This window comes from Bos indicus x Bos taurus, chromosome 22, assembly GCF_003369695.1.
Source record: "Bos indicus x Bos taurus breed Angus x Brahman F1 hybrid chromosome 22, Bos_hybrid_MaternalHap_v2.0, whole genome shotgun sequence".
NCBI classification, from domain to species: Eukaryota; Metazoa; Chordata; class Mammalia; order Artiodactyla; family Bovidae; genus Bos; species Bos indicus x Bos taurus.
In genome coordinates, this window is record NC_040097.1 from 59,788,240 (window position 1) to 59,806,323 (window position 18,084).

General features: G+C 42.8%; 1 protein-coding gene across 1 annotated transcript in view; it reads left to right on the plus strand.

Annotated features, from left to right (window-relative positions):
* The window catches only part of EGFR (epidermal growth factor receptor), a 221,650-nt gene that overhangs the window by 127,866 nt on the left and 75,700 nt on the right, over window positions 1-18,084 (plus strand). The window contains exons 2-3 of the mRNA XM_027523275.1: window positions 16,721-16,872; window positions 17,718-17,901. Coding sequence (XP_027379076.1) covers window positions 16,721-16,872; window positions 17,718-17,901 — 336 coding nt within the window. The remainder of the gene's footprint in view (window positions 1-16,720; window positions 16,873-17,717; window positions 17,902-18,084) is intronic.

Here is an 18,084-nt window from a genome sequence, read left to right on the forward strand (position 1 = left end):
ACCTTCCACAGTCACAGCTCCTCCTGCAGGAAAGCCTGTCGAGCCCTTCCCCACACTTGGTCAGGCTCCTGAAGAGCTCAGATGAATGGCTGTAACTCAAAGGATCCTGCCAGGGCCTCTCAGACGGGATCAGGGTCTACCTTCCATACTCTCCCCCAGCCACACTCACAGTGCACGCATCAGCGAGCAGTTCCATGAGTTGGTGGCTGTCCGTCACCCCCTCTGGACTGCAGACTTCCTGAGGCAGGAGCAGCGTGAGTCCGTTCTCAGCTGTGTCCCTGGACCTCGTGTGTGCCTGACACACGCTGATGCTACAGTGATGGACTAATGATGACGACAACAGCGATGGCCTCTGGGAGCCAGACACTGTCTTACAGATGTTAACAGTTTAATCCTCACACTGATTCCACAAGGCAGGCACCTTTACTCCCATTACGGAGGAGGAAGGACAGGCTGAGTAAGAAATAATTTGCCTGGGGTGATACCACCAGTCCCTGCAGAGCTGGCTCAAAGGCAGGCATCAGAGTTGGAATCCTCAAGCTAGGACAGGAGTATTCACCACAAGCAACCTTTGTGCTGGGCCCCACGCTTGGTGGTCAGGTGTCCAGTGAGAGCATCCACTGCGTGAATACAGAAGGGAAGTGGTCCCAAGACTGCCCTCATTAACCAGGGCATAGGAGACACCAAGACTTTCATTCTAGTGGGCTTGATTCTCAATAGTTTCCTTATGTTGACTTTTTAATAGCTTATGTATTAGGTAGGGGCTTCCCTGGTGGCTCAGTGGTAAAGAATGCACCTGTAATGCAGAAGACACTGGAGACTCAGGTTTGATCCCTGGGTCTGGAAGATCCCCTGGAGGAGGGCATGGCAACCCACTTCAGTATTCTTGCCTGGTGGGCAATAGTCCATGGGGTCACAAAGAGTCGGGCACAACTAAGCAACTGAGCACACACCCACAGAACATTAAGTAGACATGAATTAGAAAACTGAGATTATTTGCATGTGTGAAGTATAAAACATTTTGTAAATGTTATTTTATTTGTAAGTGGATGAGGGTATAATGAACATGACACTCATTATATGAACAATATTGTAGGATTTGGAGTATAAAATTGACTTAGGAATTGTCCTGTGAAATAGCCACAAACATCCCGTAACACTCCCCATTTAACCTCAAATCAACATTAAATAAGAAGTGACTGGACTTAAGGGCAAAAACTGCAAGTGTATTTCTGGTGGTAAAACCATTCCCAGTGACAATTAATTTATTGTCTAGTTAGTAAGAGTTCCCTTGTCCCTTAGCACGTTAATACTTGCTCCCAATTACTATTTAATATTTTTGATTTTGTATTTCTTTTGCAAACTGAGCGATCATTTGATGAATGGCTGGATTCTGCTGCCCAACTTTTGAACTATTTCCAGCGTAAAATTACAATCCCAGATAATCATGCCACAAAGATCTGGGTCTCATTATGAGGGAGAAAAGCTGGGAAACGGCCCAGTCTGACCTCCCCCAAACCAAACAGCCATGGCTTTTTCTAGTTGTTCTACAAATGATTCAAATTTTTTAGTAATTCTAAAAACTGATGTGTTTTTTCCATGAAAGGAAGTGTTACCACATTTTCCAAAGGAGGAGGATCTATATCCTTGCTCTTTCATCCTCTCATTCCCACCCCCTCACCCTTGCCACCACCCACACAACATCTGTAGTTCCTAAACTAAAAGCACAAATTATTATGAAAGTTAATTGAGCTTACAAAGAAATGTTTGTGTAGGAAACTTTCTCGGCTTCAAGGAGAGGTCTGGTTTGAGTGGCCATTCACCAGGGTAGAAATCAGCTCACTGAAGGCATTCCTGCAGCCCCACAGGAGCAGCCCCTTCTGCTGCCACCACCCCCGCCTGCAGATTTGATCATGTGCCAGAATAAACAGTTCGATGATGAGTTCAGTTAAAACATAAAGTACACACTCACAGTTTTTCACCACTCTGGTTACTGGCCTCAATAACCAGATAGTCAGCAAGAAAAAAAAAGTAGGTTACAGATTACCAACTAATTACATCCACCGCATTAGGCCCAAGCCCTCCGGCCACTTGAAAGGCCCTTGGACACAATCCTCACTCGGCACTGGCCTTACAGGGACCTGCAGGCCCCAGGCTGCCAAGAATGACTTTATCCCCATCAACATGTTCTGTCAGATTGAATGGAACAGCCTGAGAATCCCAGACTGGCTAAGAACAAATGAAAAGGTTTGCCATCTCTTGGAGTGCATTGTTGAGCCTGGATTTGGTACTTAGACATATTGTGGGGCTCGGCAGCTTTCCCTTGAGGTGGTTTTTAGACCCAGGGACTTGGCTCCAGCCCCAACACTTCACTCCTCTCCCTTAACTACCAGGAGTCTCTTAGACATATGATCACAAGCAAATAGATGGAGGGCATATTGTTGAAGCCTTGTAACTTCACTTACAGCACCTGCCCTTCGAAAGACACTAACCATGATCAAAGGCAGCATATTTTGCTCCTAGAGATGAGTCTCTGATTGTCCCCAAGAGGAAAGTAATTCAAATAGTTTGCTACTAAGTGATAAGGTTGATTCCCTGGTGGCTTAGACAATAAAGCATCTGCCCACAATGCGGGAGACCCTGGTTCAATCCCTGGGTCAGGAAGATCCCCTGGAGAAGGAAATGGCAACCCACTCCAGTACTTTTACCTAGAAAATTCCACGGATAGAGGAGCCTGGTGGGCTACAGTCCGTGGGGTCGCAGAGTCGGACACGACTGAGCAACTTCACTTTACTTTGAGTGATAAGAAAGGGGCCTCCCTGGTGACTCAGATGGTAAAGAATCTGCCTGCAATGCAGGAGACCCAGATTTAATCCCTGGGTCGGGAAGATCCCCTGTAGAAGGGAATGGCTACCCACTCCAGTATTCTTGCCTGAAGAATTCCATGGACAGAGGAATCTGGCAGGCTACCTTCCATAGGGGCACAAAGGGTCAGACACGACTGAGCGACCGACACACACACAAGAGATAAGGAAACCCCACTCAGGACTCTTTGGCCTAGAATGATTGTCATGGTGGAGCAGTTTTACCTTGGTCATTGCACTTAAAGGAAGGCTCTCTAAGAACGCTTGGCAAGGAAGAGAATTACATAATGTCTTCTGTGAGCAGGAGAAACGCATAAGAGAGAAGTTAAAGGTAGGAATTTTTTCAAAAGAAGATAAAAAGTATGTCTTGTGAATCCCGTGTGCGTTATTTTTAAGTATTCCCTTGGATAATAGTTAGTAATGCAGCAAGGAAAACAAGGGTAAGTTTTCTTGTCTGTTACTTAATAGACCATGTTTTTGGAAGAATCAGTCTGGTTAAATCCCAGATACATTCAATCAGAAAACGGGCTTTCAACAACAGAATTTTGTGTCTGCAGTCTGTAGCAAATCCAATTCTATTAGGCCAGGAGGATGTAATAGAAACTAAAACCTAAGAGAGACCCAAGCAAGGAAAAATACTTCCTCATCCAAGCCTGAGAGGAATTTACCATCAGCCCTACTATTAATAGAAGCAGTGGAGATTCCATTTTCATTGCTCATCTGCCACTTTAGTTATTAAACTTAAAAAAGAAGTGAATCGAGTCTGCTGAAAACCTATATATGATGTTAATATAGAGATTTTAGTAACTCAGCAGTATTTATTCATCTCTTATTGCTTGCTGAATTTCTCAGTGTAATAAGCTAAAGGGAAGCCAAAGGAAACAGAATGTTTGCTGTTGTTCTCAGGTGACATGTTATTCTTTAAAGAGACAGAATGTGCTGTGAAACAACAGAATGCTTTCACCACAAGTGAAAATGATGAGCAAGTGCACATCCACAAGAGGCAGCCACAGGGCTGAGGAGCCAGGAGGAGGAGCTGATGGGGGAGCCTCTCTGGAGGACAGCCTGTGAAGGGAGACCACACACGTGGAATTCCCGAGAGCGCTGGGGAGGCAGGATTCAGGGATCCTGAAAGCAAGGGGCTAAAAACAGCAGTGAGAGACTCTCATTGTCTTCGCATATCTGCACGCCCAGAGGTAGAGGAGAAATGAGCTGCGTCTGTGTTAAGTCAGAGGCCATTATCAGGGGTCTAGCTTCAGGGAAGAGAAGGAATAATTTTGAGATAGCATTGTAGATGGAAAACTGGATTGCTTTACCGACTCATAGCAGGATTAACATTCTTAGTCACTGGGAAGGATAAGCAGAACTTGAGTTTTTGTTTGTCATGAATATGGAAAGCCAGGATTCCTGGACATGGATTTGGCTGTCCAGTTCTAGGAATAGATGTTGCTTCACACAGAACCGTAACCCGCATGTGTGCTTGCTAAGCCACATCCAGCTCTTTGTGACCCTGTGGACCATAGCCCACCAGGCTCCATTTCCATGGGATTCACCAGGCAAGAATACTGGAGTGGCGTGCCATCCCCCTCCTCCAGGGGCATCTTCCGGACCTAGGGATCAAACCCTCGTCTCTCACATCTCCTGCACTGGCACCTTACCATTAGTGCCACCTGGGAAGATTGTAAGCCCCACATACACATATAAATAACAGCTTGAAGCCCTTCACTTCCTTGTTAGTTCTTAGTACCTTATATCTTCAATCCCTCTATTTAGCTGATGATGAATTAGGAAGAATTTAACCCTAAGAAAACCCTTTTGGGGGCTTCCCAGGTGACACCAGCAGTAAAGAACCCACCTGCCAATGCAGGAGACATGTGTTCGATCCCTGAGTCAGAAAGATTCCTTGGAGTAGGAAATGACAACCCAGTATTCTTGCCTGGAAAATTCCATGGATGGAGGAACCTGACAGGCTACATTCCTTGGGGCTGCAAAGAGTCGGAGACTGACTGAGCACGCGCACACACACACAAACCCTTTTGGAGTTTGACCTTAGGAGTGAAATTACCCACTTTAACCAGGTTTATCTTCTAGAAAGTCCAGGATAAAGGGAATTCTAATCGTGTGCTTCCCCTCCTCCTGTCAGGCCTTTCCCTAAATCAGAGATTGGCAAAGTACAATCCAGTGCCCAAATCCAACTGCTGCCTGTTTTACAAATAAAGTTTCATTGACACACGGTGGCACCTGGCCATCATTACTTGTGTCTGGTGCTGTCTTTGGCCCACAACAGGATCGAGGATTAGGACACAGACCATATCATCTGCAGACCTGAAAATATTTACTCTGGCTCTTTTCAGAAGTTTTCCAGCCCCTGCTCTGGAACAGCATACAGGGTGCTTCAGACTGTATTTTCTGGACTCAGACCTGTGTCAGTGAGAGGCAGCTCTGGTTGGCATCACCCATTCACACCTTTTTCCAGGCACATGGTCCATCTAATAGCAGATGGTTCTGTAGGAGAACTATGACCTTGAATTGCTGGCTTCTCATGGAGAGCTTTCACATTCTAGAAACAGTAGTATCTGAGCACAATCAAGAATCTTCTGCAGCAGAAAGTTGGCTCAGGCTTCTCCCGAGTCAACGGAGAAGTTGTTAGTGATTTCTGAGTCAGTCTTTCCTCATCACTGAGCCCAGGAATTGGGATGGGCTTTGGGTCACATTGTAAACCAAGGAAAGAGGCTGCATGCCTCCCCCACTGAAATGCAACTTAAAAGGAATATTTAAAGTAAGTAGGAGTAAGTGAAAAAATTGTTCATTTTAAAACAAGCATTAAATAAAAATATGTAAATACACACAGCACACAAATCCCAGCTGCGAAGGGTCAGATGAAGCTTTTTGCTAAATGAAAAATAACAAAGAGTAGAGAATGTTGTGAACACAAAGCTAGGAGCTCTTCTAAGGGAATTCTTCTAAAAGACACACAATAGGTGTGGCTTCTTCAGGCTTAAGTGCCCAACACAGGTTCCCTGATCAGATATGGGTCCAAATGTGCCCCCTTTCAGGCCATGGGCTCTGGGTTAGCTATGGTCAGTGTCCACTGTTCCTCCCTCAGCAGCAGGAGCCACAGCTGTTCGCCAGGCCACACGTAACAATGTGAGTAGAAGGCAGAGGGGTCAACCTCTGGGAGAGCTTGGAAGGAAGGAAGCAATTCATTCTACTGGGACCCAGTCCAGATTTAACTCAGATTAAAGTTGTAGTAATATTTATTGAGTCTACCATGTGTCAGATGCTTTGAGCACAGATTCTCCCATTTCCCTGAACCCTCCCAAGAGTCCTGTTTTATAGGTGAAGAAAAAGAACCTCAGTATGATAGAAACATGGTCCCAGTAGTGTTGGGACCAGAGTTCTTACCCAGTCCTTATGGCTCTAAGGCCATTGGTCATTGACAGGTCATTGTAAAATTTGGATGCTCTTGTTCTGTAGTCAGAATGGATAGGAGGTTAGCTTGCCCCTTTTCTGACTTTTCAAATCCTTTATGACATGACTGTGACGGATTGGTTCAAATAGTTGTGCTGAGGACTTGACACGTTTTGGTAACTTTTTAAAAAGCAAGCAGCTCATTGGTGAAATCAAGCCCCTTATCTTTTTAGGGAGATTACTTTTCTCCTTTTATTGTTTCTCATTTGTTCCCAGGAGCAAAAGAGATACAATGATGCCCCCACAGAAAGCAATTCCAGCCTGAAGCAGCATAATGCAAGCTCAGACTTGAAAAATGGCTTAGAAATCTCAGCCCTGTTAGCTCTTATCACGTCTGAACCCTCCTCCCCCAAATCCATCCTTTCCCAAGCAGTCCCAGTAGACCAGCTTCCTTCTGTCTCCTAACATCTTTGCTCCCTTTCTTCTGCTCCTTTTTCCTGTAGGTTCCCTTGTAGGAGAGTCACAGGTCCTCTGTGACCTCCTGAATGTCTCACAGCAAAGGCTGGGCAGAACACCATGGGACACTCGAGGAGCTAGTCCTGGCCTTACTGTGGCTGGTGCCAGTGGGGAAGCACAGGGAGGGGTGCTGGGAACATCTTTGTTTTCAGAAGAAACCTTTGGTGTCATGACCTCTCCTGGTGTTAGTGATCACTCCCTTGTTTAGCTGTTTGTTGTCATTTACTCTGGGTTCTTTTTTGGGGGGTAGGTGACTCTCTGTGTGTTCGATTTTCCTTATGCTCACGAGTAAACCAAGTTAAATGGGTATCTATTTAGAGACGTGGCCTTGAAACAATTGTGCATTAGTGACTTATTTTTAAAAACAAAAACAGTAATGATAGGAGAAAACATTTAAAAGCACATTTGGATTGTCTTGGGGTGGGGGTAGACACACACTGCCACATGGAGCCCACACCCAGTCTTTCCACAGAGAAACACTTGCAAGAAAGATCCTTACCCTCCATTCTGGTTTAGACATCTTTTATTTCCTTGCAAATTATGTATCTTTTCCAGAATTGTTTTCATTAAGAATGCATGGAGAAGTGATTCTTAGAGATAACTATAGAGAACCCAGGAAGGATCACTCATGTGTATCTCCAGATGACCCAGAGGAGGGCAATGCAGGGGAGAAGGAGAAATGAAATAAGTCTTATTTTCTTAGTGTGGCAAATTGTGGGACTGGGTGTAGTGGAGTCACCAAGCCCAGCGCCTGGCACTTTTAGGCAGCCTCCTCTTTGCTGGGAACATGGAGTGACTTCTTTGCTTTACTGTGAGGAACATAAGGAATGTTCCCATTGGCGACTTCTCCTCTTGCGGGCCTGGGTCCTTCAGTGGCTCTGTTGCATGGCTGGGGGAAGTCCTGTGATTATTTCGTGAGTAAAGTCATCTCCCCAAAGGGCTGGTATGTCTCTTCAGGGCAGTGAGCACTTCTGATTCATTCTTGACAACTGTTGTTGAGCCATTTTATTAAATGTGTTTTAGTTGAAGCAGTGAATGAACAGAAGAACAAGCAGCCCTCGTGGCCCTGGTGCCGACCACAGAGCAAGAGGGAACAAACGTTTGCTCAGTGGCCAGCAACATCTACAGCCGTGGCTCCCCAGGCTGGGGTGCTCTTCGGCCGGGCTGGTGTTTGGGTGAGCTCCAGAGGAACAGCACCCACCTTAGGGAGCATTCCCCAGCCTTCCTCATTAAGGGGAGTCACAGAGGCCTGGGCAGGATAGAAAGCCGCTGCCTTCTGCTCTCCAGGTCTCTACTGAAGAGGGTCAGCGGAGTCAGAGGCGAAAGGTGCAGGGAGACAGAGGCTGTCTTAAGTCAGACTCTGAACTGTCAAGGTTTGAACCGGTTTCAAGTAGTGGTCTTTGACACCCACCCCATTAGGAATACTCCCTTTCCCACTTTCCAGGCTTACCTCTGTGATGACCATCTGCCCCCCACCCCTTGCCTCCGTCCTGCTCTGCTCTTTCAAGTCTCCTGCCTTTAGACAGGCAGACCATCCCATTTCAGTGGCCCTCTGTGGTGAGAGGGAGTAACGGCCCTTCCTCATTTAGGTGATAGGCAGGTCTCAGCGGTCACATTCTTGAGGAAGAGCTTTGAAATTTGTCTCTGCAACTGTGCAGTGTCAAGTACTGACCTTGTGGCCTCTGCACTGGCCCTCACTGCTCGGGTTGAAGGACTCACCTGAAAACACAGCAGGGCTCTGAAGAAGTAGGTCAGAAGCATGAAAATCGAAGTGGGGGTGAAGCATCCAGGTGATGGGTTGGCAGTGGCGTTTCTCGCTTGAGAGGCATGCCTGTGTGTGGAGAGAGCCCCGAGCGTGAGAAAGCAGTAGTCCCCAGCTAGGAGATTAGAAAAACAGAACCCAGCCGGGAGGAGGCGCTGACTCATGATATCTCTAGAAAGTAAAGACCAGACACACTAAATTCTCTCTTGTTTATATTGTCACATGGAGAGATTTTAAACCAATTCCAATCTTCTGTCCTTTCCTCAGTGTACCCTGCTCAGCATTTAATATTCACTCAAGGAACACTCTAACCACATGTAATCTAGTTCTGTACTACCTAATATAGATTCTGGTGTATAATCTGATAATGTCATTCATCTGCCCATGAATTTTCATTCAGTATTTGTCCATCTGTTTAAATAAAGAGGACCAGGCACAAATTGTGTTGCCAAATACTCAAAAAAGATTTATGGGGCTGAATGAATAAAAAATTAATGGGTATGGCTTTCTGAAATCTTTTCTGGTCCAGGTTCATTTTTGATCATCCCAAATAGGTAAAATTCATTTCTTACTTACCAGCCATTCAACTACCTATAAAAATGGAATGGACAACCAGCTCCATGATTCAAAAGTTTTTCATTTCCATTGTCAGAACCATTCTCTGGACAGCATCCAATAAAAGTGAACAGTAATGTCTTTAATTTTAGAATTTTAAAGCATCCTCAATTTTGACACAACACAGCAGTTCTGTTGACTGCATTTAAAGAAGAAATCCACCCCGCCGCCCCAAGAGGTGGGGGTAGTTTGCTGGTATCCTTGAAGACACGTAGGCAGAAATAGATTGCAGTGGTTTGCCTGCTCTGAATACTGCTGTAGCAAAGCCTCAATGTCAGACATGATTTGTATTTAGAGAAATGTGTGATTTATGAAGCACTTTTGTGTCCACAATCTCATTACTGCTCACAACTACCCTGTCAAGGGCATCAAGCTGGTCCTGTTGAGACCCAGAGAGTTGAGATAACTGGCTGGAGATCATCCCATAATGATACATCACAGTCTTCACACTGATTTGGAGATGTCTAAGTTGGCTTAAAGCTCAACATTCAGAAAACGAAGATCATGGCATCCGGTCCCACCACTTCATGGGAAATAGATGGGGAAACAGTGGAAACAGTGTCAGACTTTATTTTTCTGGGCTCCAAAATCACTACAGATGGTGACTGCAGCCCTGAAATTAAAAGACGCTTATTCCTTGGAAGGAAAGTTATGACCAACCTAGATAGCATATTCAAAAGCAGAGACATTACTTTGCCAACAAAGGTTCATCTAGTCAAGGCTATGGTTTTTCCTGTGGTCATGTATGGATGTGAGAGTTGGACTGTGAAGAAGGCTGAGCGCCAAAGAATTGATGCTTTTGAACTGTGGTGTTGGAGAAGACTCTTGAGAGTCCCTTGGACTGCAAAGAGATCCAACCAGTCCATTCTGAAGGAGATCAGCCCTGGGATTTCTTTGGAAGGAATGATGCTAAAGCTGAAACTGCAGTACTTTGGCCACCTCATGCGAAGAGTTGACTCATTGAAAAAGACTCTGATGCTGGGAGGGATTGGGGGCAGGAGGAGAAGGGGACAACAGAGGATGAGATGGCTGGATGGCATCACTGACTCGATGGACGTGAGTCTGAGTGAACTCCGGGAGTTGGTGATTGACAGGGAGGCCTGGCGTGCTGTGATTCATGGGGTCGCAAAGAGTCGGACACGACTGAGCGACTGATCTGATCTGATCTGATGCTGTCACTGGAAACCTTCCACCACCCCTCCCAGAGCTGGTCTTCCCGGGATTCATGCACAGCAGTTAGCTCCCAAAAAAGTGGACACAATGTGCACAGGTCTCCTAACTTGTAGTTTATTTTTAAAAAGTCATAAACTTGGTTTGGGCTTACTTTAATGGCTAAGGGGAAAATTATAGGGAAGGAAATCAACCAGGTACTCTGTGTCCCAACTCTAAAACAAAATAGATGTTGTTTTAAAGTCTTCTGCTTGTTAGCTTAGATTTGAGTTTGTAGATGTGTCGATCATGCCAAGGCTTGGCATGTTTAATCCAGTAGGCGTATTATAACGCACATTGCAAATTACCAAATATTTAAGAGGACTTTTTGAGTGTTATATGTGCATTTCCAAGTTGCAATGTAGATTGAAATTCAGTTTGACAACAGTCTTTGGATGCCTACAGGATGAGGACTATGTATTAGGTATGAAATTAAATATGATCAAATAAGAAACTGTTGATAAAATATAAAGTTTTGAAAAATAAAAATCTTTTCAAAATTATAATGAAACTTTTCCCATTCCACAAAACCTTTTATTAAAGCCACAATGAAAATTTAAATACTATTTTGTACTTTTTAAAAATCATATTTGTGTTTACTTTTATTATATGTTTTCCCAACTTTTTCATTATAATTTAACTGTAGGTCAACATCCCTACAAACTTATATGGATTAAATAAATTTCACAGGCCAGTCTGATGCTATAATCACAATTTATGACATTTTTCTATGGAATAAATTTACTCTCTACTCCCTGAAATGAATGTAAAAAATGTATTGATAGATCAGGAAGAAAATGGAACTTGGAATCTCTTCAATTCCATCATTATTGAAGAGACACCAAATCTGTGCAATGCATGGCTTTTCCCAAGGGCTACCATATGCAACTGTTCTGAATACCAATGAAGTGAAGAACCTGCAGCTTCCTTACCTTCTAACAGTTTCTATATCTAGTATTTTATTTGGTTACTTCTAATTTTTAAAGCACTTCCATAAAGCCATTCAATTAATAATATGCAAAACTTTGAAGAACATTTCTCAATTTTTATGAAATGTATTTTATTAAAAGTGTCATTCTTTTGGCCTTGTTCAACACAGAGTTTTGTAAATTATCTCCTCAGTAATATATTATTATAAAGTAATATATGGTCACTGTAGAAAATTTGAAAAATGCAGAAACTCTAAGGAGGAAATAAGAAAAACACCCCAAACCCAGTATTCATAAAAGACTATTGTTAACAATTTTTCTTCCAATAACATTTCTGTGCATTTTTTTTTCAGATGTATAAACATACACATTTTGAAATTACCACCATAACACAATTTGAGTAGGCAAAAGAAATGATTAATCCTGATACTATGAAACCTCTAGCAAGCTCTCTGAGTATCTTTTCTTTATTTATTTTTAAATCCATTATGTAAATATCTTATTTGAGATTTCCTTAAACCTTTTCAGGATGAAAGTGGGCAAAATCTTCCTTTGGTTTTTAAAGCTTAATCTAATATGTTAAGTAGCCTAGAATGATTTTACAGTAACCAACTAGAAAGTTGTGAGAACTGACACTCTCCTGTGACATCCTGCCTCCTTCTCTACTACCAGACACAGGGAAACAAGAAAGGCTGAGAGGTCCATGTCAAGTCATCCAAGACTCTGGTCACATGACCACTATCAGCCCATTGCTTTCACATCTAAAATGTAAACACAGCATGTGTATTCACATCCCAGCAGTCAGTCCAAGGAGATATATGTGTATTCCACCTCTCCCCACTCTTTGTATTTGCATAATAAATAATTTTAAGTAGTGATGAATGCGAAGAGAAAAGAAATCAGAAAAATGTGATAGAATTCAGTAGGGAAGACTTAAGCTGACCTGGTCCCAGAACAGGCTTTTCTGAAGGAATGTCATGTCCACCGAGGTAGAATCTCAGTGACAAAAGGGACACAAAAATGCAAAGACCTGGGGAGAAAGGGAAGAGTGTTCCAAGCAGATGGAAGAGCCCTGAAGGGGGCAGGAACCTGGTGGCTGGGAGAAACAGAGAGGCTTGGCTGGACCAAAGGGCAGGGGAGGGAGCCTGAGAGAGATGGTAGGAGGGGCACGGGCAGGGGCCCATCCTCTGTTCTGCTTCCCTGGGAAACTCGGATGGTTCAAACCCAGAGCAATGTGATGTGATTTCTGCTTCAAAATGAGGTGCTCGGTGGAAAATGAGGCAATAATAAAAACAGACAGTTTCAGAGGCCATGTGGAGAGATTTGCAAGTGCCCAGGGACCTTGGCTGCCATTAAAGCATAGAGAAAGCAAATTAAAACAATTAGGCAATTCCAAAAGTATCTAAGTGGATTTGGGAAAATCTGGAGAAACCTGTTTTAGTGTTATGTCTTAGCCTTACAGATTTGTCCGGGCTTGTGGGCAAAGAGAGAGGTACACCCCCACAATGACACAGGAAAGCCACAGGCTCTCCCTGTCAAATCAGGCATGTCTCAGGACTTAAAGGTGGCAGACTGTTTTATTTTCAATTCAAATAAATTGAGGGGTGGGGTTTGGTTCTTCAGAAAGAGAAAAGCCTGACTCTGGACAGCACATGAACCCTGGTACCAATGGTGCCATGTGAGTCCATGAGCAGAAGTGCCCAGACAGGCAGAATTGTCCTAACTGGAAACACATCTGCAGTTTGTGGTGTCTGGGTCAGGGGCTGTCTGAACAGGGCCACGAGGGAGCTCCCAGGGTGACCGTAATGTTCTGGGCATGACAGGAGTATAGGTTACACGCTGCATGCATTTGTTGAAACTCATCAGTGCTACACTTATTACTGATTATCTCATAGTTTGTGGTGTGACCTCAATAACCACTGTCAGTAATCTTGAACTGTAACCAGTGGCATGTCAGGATGAAGGATATGGCTATCTGTGCCTTACTTTGTAATGCATAGAAAAAATTAGATGGTAGGTATGTGTTAAAGTGAACATAATAAAATGCTACTTTAAGGATGCTCACAGTACAATTCTGTTAGGTTTTTGTCCATTTATGAATCATCATAATAAATTGTGAAGATGAAAAGCTGAGTGCTTTGAAGGCCCCCTTCTTGTTTCAGTAGAATTTATCTTCAGATTTGCGGGAAGGAAAGCAAATCTCTATCATGTTATATGGAGCTTGACACAAACACTTTTAATTGTCTAGTTTTCAAAGGCTTAGCCTAATGTAATATTGAATTCTCTCTGAATAAATTGCTTAAAAACCTAATCCTAAATGCATATTTCAATGAAATTCTTAAAGTACAATATATTATTTTTTCTTTCTTCTTCCCATTGGATAAATATTCTTCTCACAGAGTAACTCTATTTAATGCCCAGTATTTGAGTAAGCCAACCAAATGCGGCCAGTTCACACAGTATCACCGGATAAGGACACATCCACGGAGGTCCCAGCGTCTGTCTGGGCACACCTTCTGTCAAGGCAGCTGTCACAGTCCCCAGTAGTTAGCTGTAACAAAAGAAACCTGAAGCTTTGTGTGCATTCACTTCTCAGAACAGCTCTGGGAGGCCAGAAAGGATTTTAGCAAGTCTGTATTTGAGAAAACCCTGCTGCGGAGCTCCGGGAAGTCCTTCAGTCTGCATACAGGGGAAGTGCTGACTGGAAGCTTTCTCCTGGCTGAGCTCAGAGCCTTTCCTCTCACAGCTTTGCCTTAGGTCTGCCTCGCTAGTTAGTGATTTTTATTTTTCAATATTACTGATTTAATGGTCTCACATTTAAATGTCCTGTATTACATAACATGAGATATTTGGTATAAAGATGGAGCCAAGATTATACCTTGTTCAGTCAAGAAACCCAGGCCAAGCCATTTGCATCCTCACCCCAGACCTGCTGTCTCCCTTTTTGTGTGTGGCAGAGAAGCCTCAGAATAAGCAGCCTTGTCATGTTTTCTGTTGCTGCTTTAGTCATTAACCCAGGAGTAGGACTCAAGATGGATTTGCCTTCAGCTCAGTCCAATAGTGTGTTGGCTGCTTTTTCTTAAGAATAAACATGTTGGGCAGTTGGGCAATTTTTTGCCATTATTAAAAAATATGTCAACATTTTGCATGAAAATTTAGGTCTGTTTCCTCAGAATAGATTTTCCAAAGTAGGGGAATCATCATGACATAGACTTAAAGCATATTTATTTGTATGCACAGTCTGTCCATTGTTTCCAAAATGTTTTACAAATTAACATTCATATCAATAATGTGTAATGTTGCTATTGTCTTCCAAATATAGGATCTTTTTTTAAATTGGAAAGTAATTTATAGTAACTGTAAATAGCAAAGGGTCATGGTAGGTATTCATCAAATAAGTCCTTTCAGTGCTCATTTAGCACTTTTTGAAAGAATAAATAAAAACACAAGTGTAGTCCTTTTGCAATTATTTTCTTCTTTAACAGGGTAAACTTACCTGACATGTTTTCCTTTTTAACTGATGAAAGTCATTTTCACATAATTTAGTAATAAAAATAGTTCAGCCAAGAGAAATTTACAAATGGATATTTTTGAGCCTTTAAAATGAAAACATTTGTGATTGCTTTCATCCTTCTGTGTACAGAAGAAACCCTTCGGAAACATGCTCCAACACCCAGTTCTAGTCAACAGTGGTCACCTGGCTGGCATGAAGGGCATGACCAATACTTGGGGCTGCCTAGACCAGAGCTGACCAGTTAGGCTGAAATTTAGGGACCATAGCTTCCAAGGTGTGCCAACAGAAAGGTCACCTCTTGTTGTCAAAATCCGGCACTTCCACTGATGCTGGCATCTTTAAGGACCTTCGAATTGGGAAATCAGTCTGGCCTCATCTGTATGCACTGCAGCCAACTGTGTGCAGTGATTCCAACTTGAGGTTGCAATCAGAGCAGCCCACACTCCTAAGTGAAGGCAGCCAGAGATGTTGGGTCTGTCCCATGTTATGGTTGAAAGAGTGATGAAATCACCGTGCCCTGGAGCCGGTGCAGGGGGCTCTGTCTTGTGAACCATTGCAGTTCCCTTGTGAGCATTCTCTCTACCACCAAATTTGAAAGAGACCACAGAAGGGAAAAGAGGGAAATCCTCACAAAGTCAAAGAGGAAGTAAGGGTTGCTTCATATTTAATGGTGGTGTAAACGCTTCACATTCATTATGTGCTGTCTGAACATGCGCTCAGTGCCTTGGCACCAAAATGCAAGAGCAGACAGTCAAATGATGCTCTGCAGAACACTACCGTGGGGAGGGAGCAAAGAACCTATCAAATAGAAATGCAGATTTGGGAAGAGTTCCTCAGGAAGTCCGCACATACTGACTCTGGTGTTGGTTTTGTGCTCAACCACCTGGTTGCAGATTGCAGCCCTGCCTGGTCAGGTCTGAATCAAACCTCCAAAGCCAGAGGCCGTATTTCCTCACTTATGGTAATTTTGGCTCAAAGTACAGTCGCTTACCAGCTCCCTGCTTCAAAAGTCCCAAACCTCTTTGTTTTCTTATGCTTGCCTATACATGTTGTTCAAAGAGCTAATTTATAAACATGACTTTATTATAATCCTCTCCTTTGCTTTTAAATATAGACTACCAAATGTATTCTCATAGTCTGACTTCATCCCCTAATTTAAAATGTTTTCTTATGTTAAGTTTGACAGCTGAAAACATCAGGGCATTAAGTGTGCCGAGGCCACATCCCAGCAACTGATGCCAAACCCTTGCCCCTCCACCTGGGTGGCAGGCTCCTTAGAGGGTGGCAGATACAAAGACATGCTGGTTTCTTAGCAACCAAGTGTGTTTTCATGTTACTTTCTAAATTTTATGTAATATTTGATTTTATTCTTCGGTGCATCAGTTTAGAATATTTTTTGTCTCCGGTCAATGGATTTTAATTTACAGTCTTGTCATTGATTTTAGGTTGTACAAAGCTGTGGTAGGAAACTATGTTTGTAAATAGTCTTTCAACACATAATAATGTGACATGTTATCTTTTTGCAAAGTAAAAGTTAATTATATATTTATTAACATTGTAAATATACAATTATTGTCTATTTTTTCATGCATTTTACTAAAACTCTTCTAGACGGTTTGGTCTCAAAGATTTCCATAGGGTTTTCATCTGTTTCTCCTTGAATTTTTAATATTTTTAAACAGTTGCATGCATTATAGAGATGAACTAGTCCTTAGTTTGAACTGCATCTTGTATAAACTTTTAAACATTGTTTATCATGTTTGTCCTGAATGGCCTTCAATCAGAATTACTATCCTAAGTCCCTGAAGCATGCAGTTAGTTGAGGATTGTGAAGATTGTTTTATTTTAGTTTTTCTACTTTACTTTATTTCATGTGATACCTTTTTTCCCTTGTTTCCAGTTTGCCAAGGGACAAGCAACAAGCTCACCCAGTTGGGCACTTTTGAAGACCACTTTCTGAGCCTACAGAGGATGTTCAACAACTGTGAGGTGGTCCTTGGGAATTTGGAAATTACCTACATGCAGAGTAGTTACAACCTTTCTTTTCTCAAGGTTAGTTCAATGAATTTGATCCTTACCCAAATACAGTAGAAGTAAATAAAGTAAATATAAGTAAATAAGGCCTTGGCAGAATTTAATTGGCAGTGTATTTACTTTTACTATGGCAATTACTTACACATGCAAGTTTTATGGAAAGGTCACTTTACCAGATAGTGTCAAGTTGTAGCTATAAAAGAATAGCAAAGAGAAATAGACTAGCCTGGCATTCTGCTATCATTGTGGACACTAATCTTTTAACCAGCACTGCAGCCATGGTATCCTGCTATACTGGCTGTTTGAAAAAAAAGAAAGAAGACCTGCTTTGTAGCCCTTGCCTGTTTTCTTGGTATAAATACTCCCACCACGGTTGATTTCTGGCTACCAAGAGTTTAAAAACTAGTTCACAAAACTGCCATATGTTTTGCAATAGGCTCCAGTGAGCCAATCGGACCCAGCCTTAAAAGCTTCTGAGTTGGTATAGTTAAACTTAGGATTTGATTGGTTTTCTTCTGGGTTTGTTTGTTTGCTTTTGATGGAAAGCCTGCAAGACAAATACAAAATAAATTAATAAAATGTTTCCATTTTCTGCTAAGTCTGTTAAACACCAGGCAAAATGAAAGTCACAGCATTCCTCAGTAACGCACATGGTCCGTTGTTACTGCTGTCAAGCTCAAGAGGCAAAAATGCAGGAATCACTATAAATCTTGTTACCTCCCATGGGGTCAGTGGTAATTATCTACATGATTTGTCAACCACTCCTGTTCAGCTAGGTGTCCTGGGCTCTCTGGATCCGCTTTAGATCTTGCGTTCATGGTTCCTCCAAAGAGAAATAATATGTTCATGTTTTATTTCCTTAGACCATCCAGGAGGTTGCCGGCTATGTACTCATTGCCCTCAACACAGTGGAGAAGATTCCGCTGGAAAACCTGCAGATCATCCGAGGAAATGTGCTTTATGAAAACACCCATGCCTTAGCCGTCTTATCCAACTATGGAGCAAACAAAACCGGACTGAGGGAGCTGCCCTTGAGAAACTTACAGGGTGAGAGCAGGGCGCAGGAGGCTATAGTACGAAGAGCGACTTGGACGGTACTTAGCAGACTGGGTGCTTTTCTGAATTCCACTCAGGGAAGACTTTTGCTTTGCATGCCAGCCATATGCAAGAGACAGTGAGTAGAAGTTCTAAGAAGACAGTAGTTAATGGGGCAGGAAGGGAAGAGTTAAG